Below are 21,668 nucleotides of genomic sequence, written 5' to 3' on the forward strand. Positions count from 1 at the left end.
TATCAATTCTGTATCAATCCTACTAAATATAGTCTTTTACTATGTAGTTTGAACATCTAAAATGAGCTCTTTCCTCTTTAAACATATTTTTTATATAAAATTTATGAAAGTAAGATGCAAAGTCTGCAGAAAAACACTGTCAAGTTCTCCAAGATGCTGATTTCCTTATATATTCCTATAGAAATGTGGATTGTGGAATGAATTCGTTAAACAGAAAGAAAAGAAAAAAAACCCAAACAAACATTGATCTAGTAACATATCTTGCAAGAACAAAATCTCCCTGAAATTTACCTTGCTGTTGCTCCACTGAAAATCCTTTTGTAATTATTCAGCACATTCCACATTCCTAAAGAGAATAAAATGTTGCACTGGTTTTGCTGTTCAGTACCTGAAAGAACTGCAGCTGTTTTTCAAGGCTCCAGAAAAAGGGATGCTTGAGCACACGTTCTGCTGACGGCCTCTTCTCGGGCTCCATGCTCAGCATCTGCTCTATCAGGTTCATGGCCACTATGTCTTCTGCAAAAGACCAAAGTTCATCTCTTGATGCTATCATAGAACACGATTTTCTTTGTTGAGAGTACAGAATTTAACCTCATTTATCATAATAACTTCTTGTTTATTTCGATGAGCAAAAGTAATGAATATGCACAGGAAATGATAGCCATACCATGCTTGTCTGGCTGCAAGTGATCTAGTGAATAGACTCCCAGGAGAATGTTAGCTTGCCGCTGCAGGGACTTTCCAAATGGATGACAGCCCTGCGACACCACGTAGTAAAACACACAGCCAGCAGAAAAGATGTCCACTTTGCACGTCTGGAAATGAGAAAAGCCATGGATGACTGAAGTTAGTCATTATATTACATGACTTTATACCACAGTGCTCCAGAATGCTTAATTCTGATTGGTCAGAAAGTGTTGATCAGTCTTATATAACAGCAGCTCTGTCTGTAGCTCTGGCTTAAAGGTATATGTTAATGTGCTTATTCTCTTGCAAAACCATTCCTGTAGTAATGACTTACAAAGGGACCTTCAACATAAACAGACTAAAAAAATAAAAAAATAAAAAAAGTGTGTGATATTATGAAAGTTTTCTGTGAGGAGATGTTTACTTGGCATTTTTGAAAAGACTCTCCATTGTCAATTTTCTAACAGTAAGAAGTAAAGCTGTAACTAAGCATTCCGCCACAGGATAGACAGCTTTGTTCTTTCTTGGTAACATGGCAAGATGTTTTTATTTTTTTTGTCTTAACTTCAAGAGAGAGAAAGAGAGAGGCTGGTAAGGGATCGACTGATAACAGGATCTAAAGTGTTATGTGGACAGGTAAAAATATACGTTGTGTTGAGCTTGTAATAGTTGGTGATATTTGCGGTACAAGTGGTATAAGAGGAATATATATATATATATATATATATATATATATATATATATATATATATATATATATATATATATATATATATATATATATAAAATCATCATAAAACATATCTTCAGATGTAACTAGCAGTCATTTATAATGCAAACCAAAATACAAGTGGAATTTATGCTGACACTGCACTATGAAAACACCTTGTACTTAGTAAATAAGAAATTCTCATTCGGATTCTAGCCTTGAATAAAATTTCTACCACAAGTAAAGTTCAGACACTTCCAGTACTCCTGAAAGCATACAAGACCAGTGTCTATCTGCAGCCCTCTAATGACCTAGAGACATAGGTGCATCTCTTCAAGTCCATAACGATGTGTTAACACCCCTAAAACTTCCCCCTTATATACACTATACTTTATCTAAAATCAGAATATATAATCATGTCATGTAGCGGGAAATGAAAGTGTTTGTAAATGAATAAACACATATGTGGCTTTTCTGGCTTCTATCGCATTTGTAAGTGAACTGTGTTGTAAATACACGTGGCCTGACATTGTCTAAAAATTAAGTGAGCCGACACATCAGTGGTGTCATGCGTCAGCAATCTCCAATTTTGTTGATCGCTCATAGAACAGATACACTACATTAGGTTAAAAAATGCTGGCAAAGTATTGTGTATTGTATTGTGCTTGGCCTGCTTACTGCACCTGGTACCACAGACTTGGTACCTGTTTGAAGGTGTTCTCTGGCCAATATTCAAATCTGATACAAATGTGTTTGCCATCACTCACTGGGTTGTGCTTGGCATCTTCACTAAGAACTTCAGGTGCTATCCACCCCTCAGTGCCAGGAACACCAGACCTCCTGCTGAAACTGTGTCTGCCTGCAGCCAGTTTCTTACACAGACCAAAGTCCGAGATCATGGCACGAACACGCCCATGGGCATTCGGCATGGATACCAGGATGTTGTGTGGCTTCAGATCTCTGTGAACTACAGAAAAACAAAGGACGAGTCTAGAGGAAGTAAAACTTAGAATTTACTGCATCACACCCACGTAAACATGAAAATTCCAGGTCACACAAGAAATCTGAAAGTAAATGGTATTTAAATGGTAAAACACTGAATATAACTTAAAATACACATAGCAAGATATAATCTATTACCTTATTCCTGAATGTTCACTGATACAGTTGTTTTACAAGTTTCATTTTATTCTAAAATACTTTTAAAAAAAATTAAAAAAAAAAAAAAGTAAAACACAAGATTCCGTAAAATTAAATTCACAGAAATAAACCAGGTTAATCATAAAAGCAATGCTGCATGTCATATGATCATACAAGGAGCAGCAGTAATATTTAATTTATTCAGTTCAAAAATTTATATCATGGATATCCGTAATTCAATTCAAAAAGTGGACCTTTCATATATTCTAGATTCATTACACAAAGAAAAATATTTCAACCTTTTTTTTGTTTTAATCTTGATGATTACGACTTACAGCTCATGGAAATAAAAAAAATCCAGTATCTCAGAATTTATAATATAACGCGCGTGCGCGCACACACACCTAGAGCCAATCTACTATTTAATGTTCTGAGATTTATAAGTATGCAGCTGAATTTAAGGGACAGAATGCGAACAGAATTCCGTAGCACACTTGAACAGCCGTACACAGTGAACTGAGGACACACTCTCTAAAAAAAAAACTCTGCACTAATTAATCAGCTCGATTCACTTTATTAGTACCTATATTGAGTGAATGCAGATGTGCCAGGCCAGACATGGTTTGCTGCAGCAAGATCACTGGTTCCAGCCCATGGCGATTAAAATCCTTCTGCTCTACATACTGCAAAGAAAAATAGAACATTTGTATATAATGCAAACACATTACAAGTTGCCTAAATTCAATCCTAGTGACAAATTATACTAGAGAGTTTCAAACTAACATAATTTAACCATATCTGATCATGTAGCCGGAGGTAAAATACATCTTTATATTGCATTATGGTGATGGAGAGAACGCTCTTCCATTCTATATAATATCTATGAAAATATTCACAATTTATATAAGTAGCAAATTATTTTGTAACAATGCCTGTTCTCTGCTGCATTATATACGTGTTATAAACATTCATCAAGGAGATTATGATTTTATATATATATATATATATATATATATATATATATATATATATATATATATATATATATATATATATATATATATATATATATTTTTTAAACTGTCTACTTAATATGTTTAACTGTAGTGTAACGTATAACGTAGACAGTCTGTACAGGATTTTACTGCGGCTTTTTTCAATATTAGCGATGCAACTTGCAGGGTTTGCTTGTGCTTTTTTTTTTGTTGCAGAACACTACTTGAATTGGTGAAATTGCATTTGCATCAAATTCTTTGCAGTCTTTTGCAGTGATGTTTGTTGGTAAATGCATCCTCTTAGCTGTACTCATGTTTGACACACAAGAATTGCAGAGGGCTTTGGCTGAATGCACGTTGTGATGACATCACATGACGCATCTTGGCCAAAATCTGTAGAACATCTGTAGTAATTTTTGAAAAATTGCAAGCTCCTGGGAATATTGTGGAGTTTGCTGGATTGTGCGTTAATTTCTGCGATTGGATTTCTGCGATTTCTGCGCTAAAAATCGCAAAACCCTGGAGGAACTGTCTAGATTTTGTCCATAAGCTTTGTTCCTCCCCTTTGTCTCATGACCTAACCCAAATCATTCTTTAAATTATAAAAGTTATATAAAGTGCCCTTTAAACAGATACTCTAAGAGTAATGCAATGTGTGCTACACCTCCTGCAGAGTAGCGCTACACAGCTCGATAGCGATGTACTGGAACTGGCGGTCACGCTCCGTGCAAAAGTAGCGGATGACGTTGGGGTGTTCGTCCGACTCACGCAGCAGCTGCACCTCCCGGTCCGCAAAGCTAAAGCATTCTGGGAGAATTCTCTTCACAGCCACTTGCCGATTATCAAAATGACCCCTGGCAAAGAAAAAGCAGAAGCTTAAACTTAAGGTTACAGTGCATACACTTCTCAAAACATCAGTCAGAAATTACCTGTATACAATGGTGCCCTCTGCACCATGTCCCAGAACACTCCTGGGATTAAAGGTGATGTTTCCAACTCGAACAATGTTGGACTCGTCCTCTGAAGACAGGAAACAAGATTCCGCCAAGTCAGATAAAATCACAAAAATCGAAGGCTGTAATCAACCTCAAAGAATTCACACATATACAGATGTATCAAAGCTCATTTAAGATAATTAAAGTGTTTGGATAAGACGGATCACTGCAGATGCACGCAATGTGTGAGTCATGCTCACCTGCATCCTCGTGCTCAGCTGCAGAACCCCCTGGTTCAGAATGAGACAGGTTGGAATGATTGGAAGCACGTGGCGTGGCATTAGCGCTGCTTTGGCCAGAGCTCTCAGCACGGCCACGTGCCACCTCCAGGAAATCACCGTCTGGCAGCAGGTCACCGGGTGGCTGGAAGAGCAGCTGCTGTCTCTGTAGGAGCTCCAACTTCTCCTCCATTTGCCTCTGGAACTGTTGGTGCTGCAGCTGCTGTTGCTTCTGCATGCTCTGCGTGCAGACAGGACATGTGATGATTTAATTTTCACATTTTTACAACAATACAAATATTAAAACATGCATTATTAAATGCAGCAGTTTCCCTACCATAGAAAGGCTTAGGCACAGCGCCTACCTGTTTTTGCGGCACAAATTAAGCTGGAGGAACGTAAAAGGGCATTTGGGCAACATATCAAAATAAATGTAAAAACTACAGTGAGAGTTCTACGTGCTGACAAACAAACACGTGGCTTGATCTCAAATGGAAAAGTAAGCTGGCAACAAGAACGACCTACCAATCAACAACCAGTGTTTTGATGAAGGTGTGTGATATATGCTCATTGCCAAGCTAATCAAACAGCTGATTGGATATTTCTCTGTACGGACAACTCAGGATGGCAGTTATAGCCATCGACTCGGATAAGCAAGTTGAAAGCCATTGATTACGTAAGCCTCAACAAAGAATAAATGCAGTATAAACTTTTTTTTTTTGTCAGGGAGTAATTCTTGTGGATGTTAACAGCAATAGCAGATAGAGAGATTATATAACTAATGTAGCCTATTTTACAACTAAAGAAATCACTATATAACTTGCATAGATTTTCATGTACTGAATTAAGTCACGTTAGCCAGCGAAGCTAGTGAGTTAACGTTGCATATTTCAAACTATGGCTTCGTAGCTAAACAAAGTTAGGCTGTGTTCACACACTACATCTGTTTCTGATGATAACCTCTGGTCAAAGCATTTATTCATATACAGTGGTGCTTGAAAGTTTGTTTGGTAGAAGTTTCTACATTTCTGCATAAATATGACCTAAAACATCACACAAATCCTAAATGTAGACAAAGAGAACCCAATTCAAAAAATGTGACAAAAATATGATACCTGGTCATTTATTTACTGAGGAAAATTATCCAATATTATATATCTGCGAGTGGCAAAAGTATGTGAACCTTTGCTTTTAGTATCTGGTGTGGCCGCCTTGTGCAGCACTAAATGCAACTAAACGTTTCTGGTAACTGATGATCAGACCTGCGGCTTGGAGGAATTTTAGTCCATTCTTCAGTACAGAACTGCTTGCTTCAGGTTCTTCCACAAAAATTCTTTTGGATTAGGGTCAGCACTTTGACTTGGCCATTCCAAAACATTATCTTTATTCTTCTTTAACCATTCTTCGTTAAATGACTTGCATACCTAGGGTTGTTGTCTTGCTACATGATCCACTTTCTGTTGAGATTCAAACGATGGACAGATATTCTAACATTGTCCTTTACATTTCACTGGTAAAATAAGAACTTATTGATCCATCAATGATAGCAAGCCGTCCTGGCCCAGATGCAGCAAAACCACGATACTATCACCACCATGTTTCACAGATGGGATAAGGTTCTTATGCTGGAATGCAGTGCTTTCCTTTTCCCAAACATAATGCTTCTAATTTAAATCAAAAGTTCTATTTGGTTTCATCCATCCACAAAACACTTTTCCTGTAGCCTTCTGGTTTGTCCACAGAAGTTGGGCAGCAATGTTCTTTTTGGAGAGCAGTACCTTTCACCTTGCAACCCTCCCATGCACACCACTGTTGTGCAGTGTACGGATTATTACACACCTTGCTCTTGTAGTGATTTTTATTGGTCGACAGCTCATGAGCATGGTAACAAAAGTCTTGAAATTCCTCCATTTGTACACAATCTGTCCGACTGTGGCCTGGTGGAGTCCAAACTGTTTAGAGACGGTTTTGCAAGCTTTTCCAGTCTGATGAGCATCAACAACTCTTTTTCTGAGGTCCTCAGAAATTTCCTTTGTTCATGCCATGTTCTTTAAATAAAACCGCACGCTAACTCACACCTGATTGTCATCCCATTGATTGAAAACACCTGACTCTTATCTCACCTTCAAATTAACTGCTAACCCTAGAGGCTCACATACTTTTAACTTTTGTGTGAAAATCTGATGCTGTTTTTGAGGTCATACTTATGCAGGTATATTTTATATATATATATATATATATATATATATATATATATATATATATATATATATATATATATATATATAAAAATCACAAACTTTCAAGCACCACTGTAAAAAATACAATGTTTCAAAATACAGTGTAGTGTGTCCCAAAAGAATCTCAGGGCATTTTTGAAAACATGGTCTACTCCATATGATTATTATGTGAAACAGGTGTCGACTGCCTTCAAAAAAAAAGACATTATGTGTTAACATTACATGTAAATGAAGCCTTCGGTAGCTTCTTCTCTAAACACTTGTGGGTTGTGCAGCATTTCCCACGACTGTCCCTGACAGAAATAGTTTTCTCCCCCGCTCCTCCAGTGTAGTGTGAGAACTGGTCGCAGACAGTGATGCAAGTCCTCATGTAGACAGTGATATAGTGCGAGTTGCCATGCCTGCCTACAAAATCTGCATATTTCATTTCTGTAAAATAAGTTGTAGCATATCTTGCCAAAACTTGTGAATTATTTATTACTTATTTGTGAATATATATTATTTGGTTAAAACGTTATTTAAAGGTGAATTTGTGTGTTCTTTCTTCAGGTCAAAAACTCTGGAGATGACACTGCTGTGGCTTGTCTCCCCTGATCCCCAAGAACTCAACCCCCAGCTCAGTTTGGCAGCAGCTCTCACCAACACAGCTCCTTTTCAGACTGCAGATGTTTAGAGGCTGTTCTCAGCACTGAAGCTAGTAAAGATTTCAGAATTATAGGATGACAGAAAGAAGCTGTAACAACTGATATATAAAACTATAGTGGTCTGGTGTATTTGACTGGCTCAGATATCAACAGATATCTTCAGCCTAGATTGAGGACTACACCTTTATCAATGACATTTTTTCAGTCAAGACCACACTTAGAAACAGGCTGACTGACGGTCACCCGCAGCTTTGCTGCTGGGTGGCCATTGATGGACCTCAGCCTGGGATGTTGGAATGCAAAAGATTCATTAGAAGATTTTACAGGGCCAGAAAAGCAGTAAAAGTGAAATGCTACAAAAAGTGAAGGGCTGTGATATTGCAGTTGAAATAAATTAAGAAATTCTTGGTCTGTCTCCTTTATGTCCTTTGGTTGCATTTTCAAAATAATTACATATGTATTGCGTGTTTATTCTTCCTACGTGTACACGTTAAGGTAACCCACATCTATTGTCATTAAATCACAAACATACGATTTGGTGAAATGAATAGATTTTTCATTACAAGTACAATAAGTGTTGCCAGCTTTCTTTCACAAATATGGTACGGATAATAGTTGAATACGACATGGAAAAAAAAAACCCAGACAGCACCCAAGACCTCTGAAAACCTAGGGAAAATCCTGAAATGGAGTCATTAAAATATCAGATTACAAAATAAACTGATTAGGCCTATGCCACTATGGCATAAGAGTATACTTGCTAGCAGGATTTTAGACATGTTCAGGCAGACTGACTGCATTTAAAGCTGAATTTGTTGAACTGCCTCCTTACCCAGCATGACCTTTGCAGGCTAACAGCCAAGACAAGGTAACACAAAGTAACATACATTAAAAATGTGGAAATGTCAAATTATGTTACAGCTCACTTTTGGTCAACACACATTTTTCATAATTTTTGGTTGCTTTCAGCCAGAGCAATATCTGATGGGTTTTAGGGGCCACCTCACATATATACAAACTACATCTGGCAGTCTTTAGCATACATGGAATGCTGCCATCAAATCCTGCCAAAATGAGGCACAGAAGAAGACACTTTTCTTATGTTATAATATATAACGTAAGTTACATTATACTTGCAAATAAAACTGTTTATGCCTATTTACTGTCTACATGACACAACTAAACTAATTAATCATTTTTAATGTATGTATGTATGTATGTATGTATGTACGCATGTATTTTGGTGAATGTATTCTGGGCTTGGACTACACAAATGTGCACAATTATTAGTATCTAATCATACATTTTAACCTGATCTATTTGCAATTTCCAGTGAGAATGTTCTCAAATATAATGCATTTGAATGTCCCAACTTTTTTTTTTTTTTTTACCTTGGGGTAAGTGATGATAAAGGCTACCCAGCCAGCTAGGAGGAAAGTGCTGAAGATAATGGTGGCCATGTCTTTAAGCATGGAGTCCACAGGTGCTTCAGAGCGGGTTGAGCGAGGATGCTTTTCCTGGAGAGCATGGACAGGAGGGGGCAAGGGGCTGCTATCCTCCATTCCACTTTCATTCACCTTCTGTTTCAGGGAAAAGAAAATGAGCAACCACATGAATCAGTGAGTGTATAAGGACATGCCTGGCAATTTTACTGGCAACTGTTTTTATGCACAATCCCATGTAAAGAATGATTGGCTTTCAAACCAGTGGAACTGCAAGCCAGTTCTTTAATAACGAGCAACGGCACCATCCTCACCTCCTCAATAGTTTGCTCTGTAGCAGGAGGGATGACGTTGCTGTGCTGACGAAGAAAACCTTCTGGAAATTTTTCCAGAATCTTCTTATGAGCCTCAGGCGGAGTCTCATGATGACCTACAAAAAAAAAGACAGAATATGTTTACAAAGTTGGGCTTTATCATTAACATAGAAAGCAAAACCAGGAAGTCCGAACTGCTACCAATGTACATACTTACAACATATAAATATACATCACTATACATAAAAAAAACAACAAAAAAACAAAACAAAACACACAGCCAACCCACATGTACATCCACCAGAGGGCAGTATGACCATGCTGTACTCTGCAAGCATGCCTTGTGTCTGGGTTAGAGCAAACAATCAGAAGGACTAGACATTTCAGACTTGGCATTATTTCCTCTACTACCAGTGTACATTTCACATCTGATTCAATGAAAAGTGGCCACAAAGTGGGCAGAATGAGGTCACTATTTATTAAAAAAAAAAAAATAAAAAAAAAATAAATAAAAGTGTTTTGGTCTGCCCAATTTGTCACAGTGGAATGCTTACAAAAGTTAACAAAAAAATTTTTTTTTTTTAAATTTCCAACAGCATCCACCTGTATACCAGAGTGCCAGCTGCAGTTATAAACCTGCAGTGGTTTTAAGTTTGTTTTCCTTAGTGTCAAGGGTGTAATTGTGCCTATGCAAGCATGGGGGAACAAGCAGCAGAAGTGAGAACTCAGATCTCCGAATTGTCTTTTATAACCTCAATGCATTCAAGCTACAAAGTGGGGAAGAACATGGACACCTCCATAAAATCTTGTCCCATGAACATGCAACAAAGTATTCTATCAATGAAAGAAAGTTAGCCTTGCTTCACGGCTTTTGACATATGACATAATTGATCAAAAACATCAATAAATATATAAAGATACCTATAAGTAGGAGGTAGTTCCTCATATAGTTGACACGGTTCCGCTCCTTCAGAGCTGCATTGAATTTGACACTGGTGCTGGGAGTGATGACACACTCTTGGTCCTCCTCCACACTGCCCTCCTGGCTACTAGGACCCTCCAACATTGGAAAAGTGCTACCACGTGGCTGAGGGACACACAAATAAAAAAAAATGTAATATTTTTGCGCTACTTTAGTCAAATAATGAGTAGTTTATATAACAACATGACAGGATGAAAATGTACGTGGTCTTGCCTGTGAGACAAACGCTTTCTCATGTCATGCAGTGTTGGGCAGCAAGCAGCAAAGTTATTTGACTTGATTAACTTGAAAGAAGCTAAACTATTTTTCTTAACCAGTAGTGATGATAAACTGTTGTATATTCTTAGTATACGCAATATATATTTTTAACATGTCTTGTGTGTTAAGTCAACAGGTCTCTATCCTGCTTTTGGTTCACATTGGAGTTGATCCTAAAACGAGTTGGCATAGGAGAGTCTCAGAGAGCCAAACCGACAGTAGAGATTTATTTTGCATTTATTCTGAATTTGTATAGTCAGTATTTGAACAAATCAGGGCTTGAAATACAGGTAAGACACACGTGAGAAAAGTGTGCCAAGTGAGAAAAAAACTAATTATTGTTAAAATACACCTGATACTAAATTGTTATTTAGCCTTGTGAAGAGAGGGTTCTGTACTGTAGTACGGTACTGTTTATTTAATTGCTGCAAAGCATTAAAATACTTCGTCTATAATACATTATAATACATAATTATTTTTATGTGACATTTGTGAAAATGGTGCTTTAACAAAGCCACATACAAAAGCCTGGAAACAGCATGCTGTTCAAACTGCAAAGATGGGATTCTGAGAACCTTGCATACCTTTTATTTTCAATCCAGTGACTAAACTTTGCTCTGAAAGTGTCCATGGTTTTAAAAGTTTGTTTCCCTGTTGGACTGAAAAGCAGTGTGTGGAAGTGTGTACACACAGAGATGCTGATAGCCAGTGAACTTGTAACCACCAAAATGTAAAAAAACAACAATAAAAAAACAAACAAACAAACAAACAACAACAATAAAAACAACAACAACATACTTTAGCCGGCTGTTAGTGAGGCTTCTCGCTACATTCAACATATTTATCAAGAATACTAATGAACTGGTCCAGCTGTATTGGAATTAGACAAATACTGTGATTTCTCATGTCAAAACTCTTGCTGTAATCTAAACATGGACTTCCACCTGCGTCACCGCAGACAGTCCATGTGGTCCGGAGCCAAATTACAGGCTCAGGGTTGTGAGGAGTCACGCGGTCACTCTGACTATTTGACATAAGCAGGTACATGTGCACAAGAAATATTCACTCCCCTTATTTGCTATTGTTTGTTTTGAACAGAATTTCTCTGCTCCACCGAGTTGCGGTGTGCAGTTTGACCAACTAAACACTGGCCTACCGAAAACTACACTGGAAGTATCCGGACATGTTTTACTCACCACAACAGTAACTCCATCATGCACCAGAGACGGAGATGCATAGAGGCTTGTGGAGTACTTTCCCACATAGAGGGTTGACCTGTGGAGGTAAGAAAAAAAAAATCTCATCACATTTATATTCCAGGATTCTACACAATCTACCCCCCCCTACCACCACCCACCCTTTTTCTTTTATTTGTTTTTTTTTTTTTTAACAAGTATAAGTGTGCTATAAGCACATTTCATGAAAATCAGAATGATGGGATTTCATGGGAAAATTCCTATGACCAGAACATGATGCAGATCTTGCCACATATGGCATGTTTGAGCATTAACCTCCTCAATATTAAGCAATAACTTGTGTGTTCTTACAGCCTTAAAAAGACTCAAGATGGGACTTGTGGTACACATCATTACTTCAGTGCAGTGTTAAAATGCTGAAGATTATACCACAAACACAGTCAGCTTCATTACTTCAAAATTGCCCAGATTGCTAATTCAGGTCTTTCGTGAACATTTCACGGACAGAGGCCTTTATATTCTCTTATACCACAGGGCGTGTGAATTCTAAATTCCTATTGATCAGGCATGGATTAATTTTCTGTAACAGCATCTCTGACACTTGTTCAAATCAAATAACAGTTTTATATTAAATGCACTTGTTCTGACATTTTATTGATTCTGTAGCAACTGCTCATTCACAGAGACTTGTATGGCTGACACTCCATATAATCCAAAACTAATAATAAGTGGATAAAAACAGTGATCCCATTGAAAACATTCATCATTGATTTTGTGAAGTGTTCTGTAAGGAGACTATATGGAGTCGAGCAGGTTTTCTGGTTTCTTGGTAAAAGGACAAGCTGTGTGGTTTCTTTTTTTGGTCTTATTAATTTCATCAGAAATTAAAAAAAAGAGCGAGTCTAGTGAGGGGATATAGAGGAGTTTATAGCTGCAATAAGTGATAACAGGAACTAACTTTTGGACAACATTACATTACAACAGAACATTAAATGTAGATTACGTTAAATTAACTGATGAAAAGTATGATGTGCTGTTTGTTAATGAATTTTTTAAAAAATTGCCGGCAAATTACCTTGGTACAAGAGGAATAAAACACTTTGGAAGGTGCTGTTCATCGAAAATGATCGACTTGGGGGTGGTAATGCACAACAACGACCCATCATTTATTATTTTCCCATAACAGCATATCCCAAAGTGTTTTTATTCCTTACTTATACAAAACCCTTTATAAATTCCTATACCACACAGCACATAGAAAACCAGACAGAAATAGGGCGGCAACTGAACACTGTATTGAATCACTGAGCATTTAAAAGAAAATTTATGCCCTTTAAATGCAAATCAATAAGGAACGAGGAAAAAAGAAACTTCAAATGGAATCAAGCTTCAAATCATTTCAAGAGGATGGCAAAATGAATGTCTGAAACTGCTTACATGAGTTTGTCCTCGAGCTTCCTCTCTTGAGGGAAAGGATACTTCCATTGTGTGATACGTCCAACCTGGCCTGAGGTGAAAGTAAGGTAGCGCAGTGTCTCCACGGCCACATTGGTGTGTGGAACCTTGCGCAGTCCCTCACGCTGCCACATGTATACAGCCACCACGGGAGAGTCATAGTTCTGCACCCACTCCACCGCGCCCGTCTCACTGTCTACGGTCACCACCAGGCCATCGCCATTTGAAACAAAGTGGGCCATCTCTGTTGATAAAAAAAAAAAAAAAGAGGTTAGAAATGAATAACTTATGGTATCTTATTATATTATGCTAGAGCAATATTACAAGATTTGCCAATTCTTCAGAATGAAAATTATGTATAAAGTAGAATTTAATTTTTTTAAATAATCACCACTGCTTAATGCATTTTGTCAGCACTTTCTGTTCTATGTTAATATCACTCACAGACATGGCCCACTATGAAGACAGACAAGAGACTATAAAAGTTGTTTTTATGTGCAAGCATGTACAGTATCAATATCACATTTCTGTCCTTCAAGAAATCAAGAGCTTGAATTTAATAAACCAGTAATTGTGGAAAAGATCAGATATTTTTGCTGATTGGCTAGGTCAGAAATACAGATCTGTGGTAATGGACATACTTTTCCACAGAATTAGGCAGATAAATTAGCAAAAATATGGCCAATTATCTTTTTTTTTTTTTTTTTTTTTTTTTTTTTTTTTTTTAAAGAATCAGGAACACGCATGTAAATATCAATGAAATTTGACTAAATAAAGTGGTGACCAAAGCTGTTAAAAAAGCCTGCTTATTCCACAGTCACCTGGCATTCAAACTTATCAAGAAAAAACAAACAAAGAAACAAACAAACAAACAAAAAAACGCTAAAATAAATTACTCAAATATCTTGTGTCTGATGTGAGGAAAGGAAACCACAGCTCATTGCCCAAATATTGGCCAACAATTTTGTTTTAAAAGATGCATATGGATATATAAACTCCTCCTCTGCCTGGGAATTAATACTGATTGAATTACATTGTTCCCCTTAACCTGTATTACTACATTAGTTAACAAGCTCACACTATGCTATTACACAGAGTCAGGTACCACGTTTTAATCTAGTTAGGAAAACAGAACCTGAATCTGGGCAGCATACTAGAGCTTTCACTTGTACGGTGAGATAACTAACAATTTTATTGTTCACTCTTAAGTCCACTCTTGCAGAATGGGCAAAACTAAGCATGTTGTCACAGGTGTGTTCAAATATTTTTGTACACCATTTGTATACACAGCATATTATGTTCGGATAATAAATAAAATTTAAATATATATAAATTATTATTTTTCAATATTGTAAACAGATGAAACGGTGATGGAGTCACGGAGAAAGGGCAGGTAATGAATGAATGTCCACGGCAGCTTATTTATGTGCTTTATTCCCTCCTCTGTAGGCTGCCAGATGTCAGAGAGACCAAGCTGACTGTACCAGCCCAGACTTGAGCTGAGCTGAAATTGAACAGCAGGACCCTGTGATTAATTTGGTTTCATTGTGTAGTGTGTGCTCTGAAAAGCACCCATTAATAAAAAGGAGGACCAGCTCTGCTTTCTCTACTTCCCCTGTCTCCTGTGTCCTTATCCCCCACCCCATCCACCAGGCTTATCACACCAGAATATGTAAAGAAAAACATTTATTGTGCAGTACATGATATTCTTCATGGAACCATTTATGCTAATTAGAAGAATCCAAAATCATACTATACATACCGACCGAAAAGTTAACAGAATGCGAAAATAAGTGGCTCACTGTATTTGGTGTCATCATCTGGAAGTGTGGATGCATAATCAGAGTACGTGGCATTCCACCGCAGTTCTCGGCTCTTGGTGTCATACATGGTGATAGTGTACTCTAAAAATAAAAATTAAAATTAAAAAGAGGAAAAAAGGCCACAATATAATCACTGCTAGGAACAGCATACATAACATCAGAGGAAGCTGGCTCTATTAAAAACTTCCTGAGAGAACAACAGATACAATCATTTTTAGACTCCAATAAAGGAATTTCAAGAAAATAAAATAAAAAAGCCTTGTTTTTTCTGGGCAGAAGGAGTCTTACTTTTTTGTGCAAAAAGAAAACCAAACTTATCAAGCATGTTTTGCATTAGAAAAATAATCTTATTTTAAGAACTAATTTTGTCTTAATAAGATATTCCAGCTAATATTAAGTAAGATGTAAACCAGTAACAAGATACAACAGCGATTTGTATAAAATACCAGCAGAGGAACAAGATGGTTTTCCTTATTTTAAAACTAAGACCACTTAAATTTTTCAATGAAGCAGCTGTGTGTCCTGGTTATGTTGAAATCCACAATGAACTACATTACCCATAAGCCCCAGCATTTCACATGACCATATCAGATGTCCCACTGATTACTCCTATAAGACATTCCAGTTTTTCAACACCTAACTGTTCAAGCTTCATTGCTGTCGTGTTCATGTGTCCTACAGTCTTATAGTCATGCATGTTTTTGCCTTGTGTCCATTATGTTTATAGTTCTTGTTTTCACAGTTTTGGTTGTGTGTTTTGCATTTTATTCGCTAAAAATCTGCGCTTGCATCCGCCACCCTCTACAATCTCTGACACTATGTTGCAGAGTTTTCCATGTTTCAATAAAAATGCTAAAAATAACAATGCTTCTGGTGTCATTGTAAGCTTTTTTATTATTATTATTATTATTATTATTATTATTATTATTATTATTAATCTTAGATTAAGGGATATATTCTTAACGTCACCTCAATCAAGAGACCAAAATAGTCTATCTTGAATAAGTGAATTTTCATTGCGTGTAAAAAGCACAAACAGCTTAACTTTTGACATTTTTGTATAGTTTTAAGATCCAATAGCATTTTAGTGATTAGATATTTGTGCTATTTTCAAGAATTCTTACCAAGTCAGTTTTGCTTACACCATTGGCAGATTTGTTTTGCTTGATTTTAGTACACTTCAATTAGATTGAAATGTGTCTGGCTTGTTTCAAGAAAGGCATTTGTTTTGTAGTGTAGTGACTGGCTAAGAAATGCAGCTCAGTATAATGATATGTATGGATACACCATCTCTGCACTGCAAAGCCTTCTTTTATGTGCTGTTTATTAAGGTCTCATGCTACAGTCTGGCACTCTGACTGTATACAACAGGTGCACAAAAGGTAAATATGTTAACTGCCCCGAAACAGACCCAACCTTGCTTGAGCGGATAATCTAAGCTGATGTATGCAAGAACTGCTGCTGTAATCATTAAGACTGTCCTTTGCTCATCCCAGGACTCCTATTAATAATATGTTCATACTGAACATTGATTTAATATGGTACTGTTTGCCTTTGCTCTTCAACTGTAATGATTTATAATCCCACGATCTGTTGACACCCGGAAGAGGATGGATGTCTATCAAGGTTTCTTCCTCATGTAGCCTCAAAATCCTTGCCTCTGGCTCTCTAAGTATTTGTATATACATTCTTTAAAGCTGCTGTCACAATGTCTATTGTAAAATAAACCTGAATTGAAATGAAATTTTTCAATGACAAGACATGACCCTGGTCTCACCTGTGCGACCTAGGTAAAGCAGCGACGAAGACGCACACAGTGTCTCAGCAAAAGAGGAGGTGAGAGTTTGCTGCTTTTCTCCTGTCAGCAGATCTACCACATACCACACGTCCTGTTTCTTACCTGGAAGTACAGAAACATGCAGAGCACACATGTGAGGACAAGATGTGCAGGTTGTGCCACAGCACTAGCTACAAATTACTCATTTACAAACATTTTGGACTTCTCACGGAGCAGTAGGTAGCAAAATAGCAGTGAACTCCAATGACGTGGTCAGACATCTTATGAAAACTGCCTAAGATGCCACGGACACATGCGCACTACTTCCCTCTTCGGAGAAATTTTCTATTTTGACTGCGGTACACAGCTGCTCTTAGTATAGTTAAATGGCATTAAAAGGAAATTCAAATGCAGAAAATGTCTCATACAACATTACCTCAAGATATGCGCCCATATTTGTTTTTGTTAAAGAGTGTGCACTTTTCCTAAGGACATTATCCACTCTCATCTGGACATAATTCACCCCTGTGTGTTAACACCAAAATAATTTTGAACAAAGTAAAATTTTCTCAGATGTGAAAAGAAACAAATGAGGCAATACAGACAAACAACGTGTATACATCAAAAAGGATACTGATGAGTGAACCAAGCAGACTTCCTGGGGTTGAGCTAAACCACAGACTATGCTAAGCAGATTCTATCATTAACTATTTGAGGATCGATAGTGTTTGTTGGGTGGTGGCTTAATCTGCTGAAAATTATGCTTACATCCTCTCTGGGTCCCTACAACAGCCACTATATATATTGTGGATTAGATCCTTCTTACAGACAAGCACAATGAGGGGTGGGAAGTAATTTGTCCTGCCCATGTTGAACTAAGAGATTATGTTGAACAGTTAAGACAGTTTAGAACCAACTCATCCTGCTACTATGAATAATGGCTGTTTATTCTAATGGCAGGTTGTGCATGGAATGATAGAAAATGTCTGAAGCTGTTGAGATTTATTTAGTCAAACTTGGTGACACAGTACGTCAGCGGTATAGGATAATCAAATAAAATGACAGAGAAGCAAATGTTGGGGACAGCAGTGGAAGAAAAGGGAGCGGTACATGGTCAAACAGGGATAAACCCAAATGCTGTGTTTATATCTGGGGAAAAACCCACTACCACAAGCAAAAAACAGAAATGCTAATTCTCCGACCACATGCACATTACCTTTGCATGTACCCTATATCTCAGGTGGTAAATAATGATAGCCCAGGGCTATAACTGACAGGAATGTTCATGTTAACTGCTTTTCAAGTCTGCCTGGCCATATGGATTTGCTCTCTTCACAAAAGTAGTGTGCTGGTGGCCATTTTTCACCTTAACCACAAGGGATTTTTTCTAAACAAACTGATAGACCAGTGCAGTCATTTGCATTTTAAACCAAACATGTTAATCTCACCCATATAAAGGATTCCATCAGAACTGCGGCAAGGGGAAGCCTGGACCAGCTCAGGAATGGTGAAGGGCAGTTTCTGTAATGACAAGAATTTTTTTTTTTTTCCCTCATCATTGATTAGGTCTCAAACAGCTCAATCTTATATTCGTGCAAAATGTCATTTCCCGTGAATGCCCAGTGACACATGGTTTTTGAGGCCTGCCCAAAAGCCCCACATTACAGTTTAATTTCAGCTTGTGAAACTACATAAGAAAACCAGAACTACTCTTAAAGTAACATTTTCCCACTATAGATTGGAGCTTTCCTCAGAAAAAGGAAGTGTCATTTCTCTCGCTTGCTCACTCACCGTCAGTCCCTCATTGTTCTTCCCACCTAGCGAGTACAGGCTTCCATCATTAGGGTCAGGCAGAAACGCAGGTCTGCAAAGGAAAAAAAAGGCAGATTCCTTTTTTTTTGTGTGTGGAAATGATTGTACATGATATTGCATACAGGAAGAATCATGCTAAATCAGCGACTTCCTTCAACAGAGTAGTTCCTGTATTCTTTCTTGAACACAAACATACATTGAGAGCAGAAGAGTACTTACTCAGCCACATGGGTTGGGACCTGAAGAACAGGATCTGCATGGGAAAAGAACATAACTGCATTTCAGTTATGTGCAAATTGTATAATCATGGTAGCATTCAAGTCAGCAAGCAGCTACGTAAAGATAAACAATCTGGGGAGTAAAGGACAATAGACAGTGAAGGTACTGAACACTTTACTCTGCTGAGTTCAGACAGTGACACATTGTTATCGTCCTGAAGTTACAACCATATGTCTGGGAGAATTAGTCCATTAGCTGTTCGGCATTCCTGTTGATCTTAGCTGACCGCGAATATTTGCACTCCTTACTATGCGCTTTACATTGAAGCACCACAGCTTAAATATTTGGAAGCTTTATAACTGAAGAGTGGGTTAGAGAGAGATCAGAAGCAGAGAGAGAGAGAGAGAGCGAGAGAGAGAGAGAGAGAGAGAGAGAGAGAGAGGGAGGGGGGGGCGGGGGAGGGAGAGAGAGGGGGACATATACACAGAGAGGGAGAACATTTTTGAATGCTAATATCAGAATGGCTTTGGAAATTAAACGTACATGGAAATGTGACCAGACAGTAATCACATAATATACAACACATACATCAAACCAGCATAACTAACTGGGTGAATATAATAGGAAGGGTACACAGGCTCACGACACATGTACTCACTGCTACTACTGCACAAACACTGGCTGGTAATAATGCAAACACATAAGGTTGGTCCCTGATTTTAAGGCCTGCCCACGATCATGTCCTCCCTGAAAGCCTGTGGATTCCAGCATTATAACATCTTCTGCTTCTTTAGCCAGCAGGTGAGACCTGCTAAGCCAGTGCATCTGGTTACTTGCAATGCAAGTGTCTAAAACACCATATATGCCACACAACATTACTGAAAAGGATTACCACATGCTAACCCGTTCGTCAGATAGGTTCACTTTTAATGCATGTTAAAACTAGACATTGAGTGTGGTCACAAAGTAAAAGGCGGTGGGCATGACAACCGTCCACTGTGTGACCTTGACGGCAGCATGCTGTCCGTGTCCTAATGCCTGGGTTAATAACTACCAGTGAACAAGTGCGATAGGGGAACGTGAACATACATGATGGTGGTGCTGCAGCAACGAGCCCTGGGGAAATTCACTGCTGCAACTAATGCACTAAAAACTGCTGCTCTTAGATGAAAGTGCCCACTCTTGAATTTTTAACCCAGACAGGCCAACAGATAAAATGCATACATAATATGTGAACGATAAGCAACTGTATTTCGGAACAGCAACATTTCTTTCGGCTTCTGCCATTCGGTTAAGATGGAGACCAAAGACCAACTTGAGGAAATGGAATAAAAGTCATGAATCGGTTGTTTCTTCTTTACATCCTAATAGCGATCACTAAAACAGATACAAGGGGCAGTGGTGGCTCAACCATTAAGGCTGAGGGTTACTGATCAGAAGGTTAGGGGTTCAAGCCCTAGCACTGCCAAGCTGCCACTGTTGGGCCCTTGAGCAAGGCCCTTAAGCCTCTCTGCTCCAGGGGTGCTGTATCACGGCTGACTGCAGCTTCCTAACAAGCTGGGATATGCAAAGAAAAGAATTTCACTGTGCTGTAATGTGACATATAAACGATTCTTCTACTCTGGAATTTTTGTTTGTTTGTTTTTGCTGTCCTGAGTCCTCCATGGCAGTCAGCAACAGTCGATACAATGGTAGGCTTTAAATGACGGGGAGGAAAAGCACAATCTTAACGAAGAAGGAGATTATAGCAGAGTTATTGATGTAACTCATGGAAGCAATGGCAGGGCAATGGCAAAGATGAATAGTCAAACAAGAGTTAAACTAATCAGGGTAAGACAATTAAAAGTGCAGTAAATAAAAGTGTCCAGAAATGTGTGGGACTGAGAAGAAGGAAGACTGCAACTTAAACTATTAGTTTAAATTATATTGCTTAATAGTTCCTGGTACACATTTAACAACTAGACACAATGTGCCAGTGTTTTTCACTGCTATGTTTAAATAGAGTTTTATGCCAGAATTGAGTTTAACATACAAAAGCCGACAAACGTTCATTTGCTTACACTGCTAATAATCAATCCAGGCCAAGGGTGGGAACTTATTTTGGAGTAGGGGGTGCACTAATTAAAAGCTCACAATAAACGGACCGCTCCAATAAATTGAACCATTCGCCATTTTTTTTTTAGATATACAATCAGCTTGATTGGTTTCATAGTGGCTTTAACCATTACATTTTCTGGGAACAGCCACTTGCTGGAACTATGCGTGGTCCATTTTTCCTGGAACCCTCGGCATTCAGAGTCCACCTTACATTTCTCGAACAAACTTCAATGTGTTGCATAAAGCAGGCCAGTACACACTACTGAGACTGGTTAACAGTGACGAATAATACCTAGGAGATAAATTAATAAGTGCATATTGGTGTCAATAAACACTTGAAGACCAAAACTAGTAGATTAAAACAAGAAATGTAATTGGGTTCTCCCTCATATTTGAGTAATCATTCTGCAGGGTGTTTTTGCACCCTAGGCAGTTAGGAAGCTATCTAGTTCACAAAATATAACTGTTCATACTTTGAAAAAAAATTCACAGTGCAAATTGCCAAAGAATCACCCCAAATACACTGTTCTTGCTACATTGATCCAACTGAAACTTCTGCTTTCTGGTATACCCTCTTCCTTATGCAACTCCCTACTAGTGTGCTCTATGTAATGCAAGTTCTTTTTTGCATATTATTAAAACAGAAGGTAAGAAAAGTTAAAAGG

General features: G+C 37.9%; 1 protein-coding gene across 1 annotated transcript in view; it reads right to left on the reverse strand.

Annotated features, from left to right (window-relative positions):
• Window positions 1-21,668, reverse strand: part of ern1 (endoplasmic reticulum to nucleus signaling 1) — a 33,460-nt gene that overhangs the window by 3,711 nt on the left and 8,081 nt on the right. The window contains exons 3-19 of the mRNA XM_017491506.3: window positions 18,907-18,940; window positions 18,667-18,739; window positions 18,324-18,396; window positions 16,876-16,998; window positions 15,078-15,179; window positions 13,258-13,519; window positions 11,821-11,899; window positions 10,306-10,471; window positions 9,385-9,500; window positions 9,020-9,208; window positions 4,727-4,985; window positions 4,461-4,551; window positions 4,196-4,385; window positions 3,120-3,219; window positions 2,164-2,363; window positions 668-815; window positions 389-516 (exon numbers count right to left, since the gene is read on the reverse strand). Of these exons, the coding sequence (XP_017346995.2) occupies window positions 389-516; window positions 668-815; window positions 2,164-2,363; window positions 3,120-3,219; window positions 4,196-4,385; window positions 4,461-4,551; window positions 4,727-4,985; window positions 9,020-9,208; window positions 9,385-9,500; window positions 10,306-10,471; window positions 11,821-11,899; window positions 13,258-13,519; window positions 15,078-15,179; window positions 16,876-16,998; window positions 18,324-18,396; window positions 18,667-18,739; window positions 18,907-18,940 (2,333 nt within the window). The remainder of the gene's footprint in view (window positions 1-388; window positions 517-667; window positions 816-2,163; window positions 2,364-3,119; window positions 3,220-4,195; window positions 4,386-4,460; window positions 4,552-4,726; window positions 4,986-9,019; window positions 9,209-9,384; window positions 9,501-10,305; window positions 10,472-11,820; window positions 11,900-13,257; window positions 13,520-15,077; window positions 15,180-16,875; window positions 16,999-18,323; window positions 18,397-18,666; window positions 18,740-18,906; window positions 18,941-21,668) is intronic.

This window comes from Ictalurus punctatus, chromosome 2 (genome assembly GCF_001660625.3).
Source record: "Ictalurus punctatus breed USDA103 chromosome 2, Coco_2.0, whole genome shotgun sequence".
Lineage (NCBI taxonomy): Eukaryota > Metazoa > Chordata > Actinopteri > Siluriformes > Ictaluridae > Ictalurus > Ictalurus punctatus.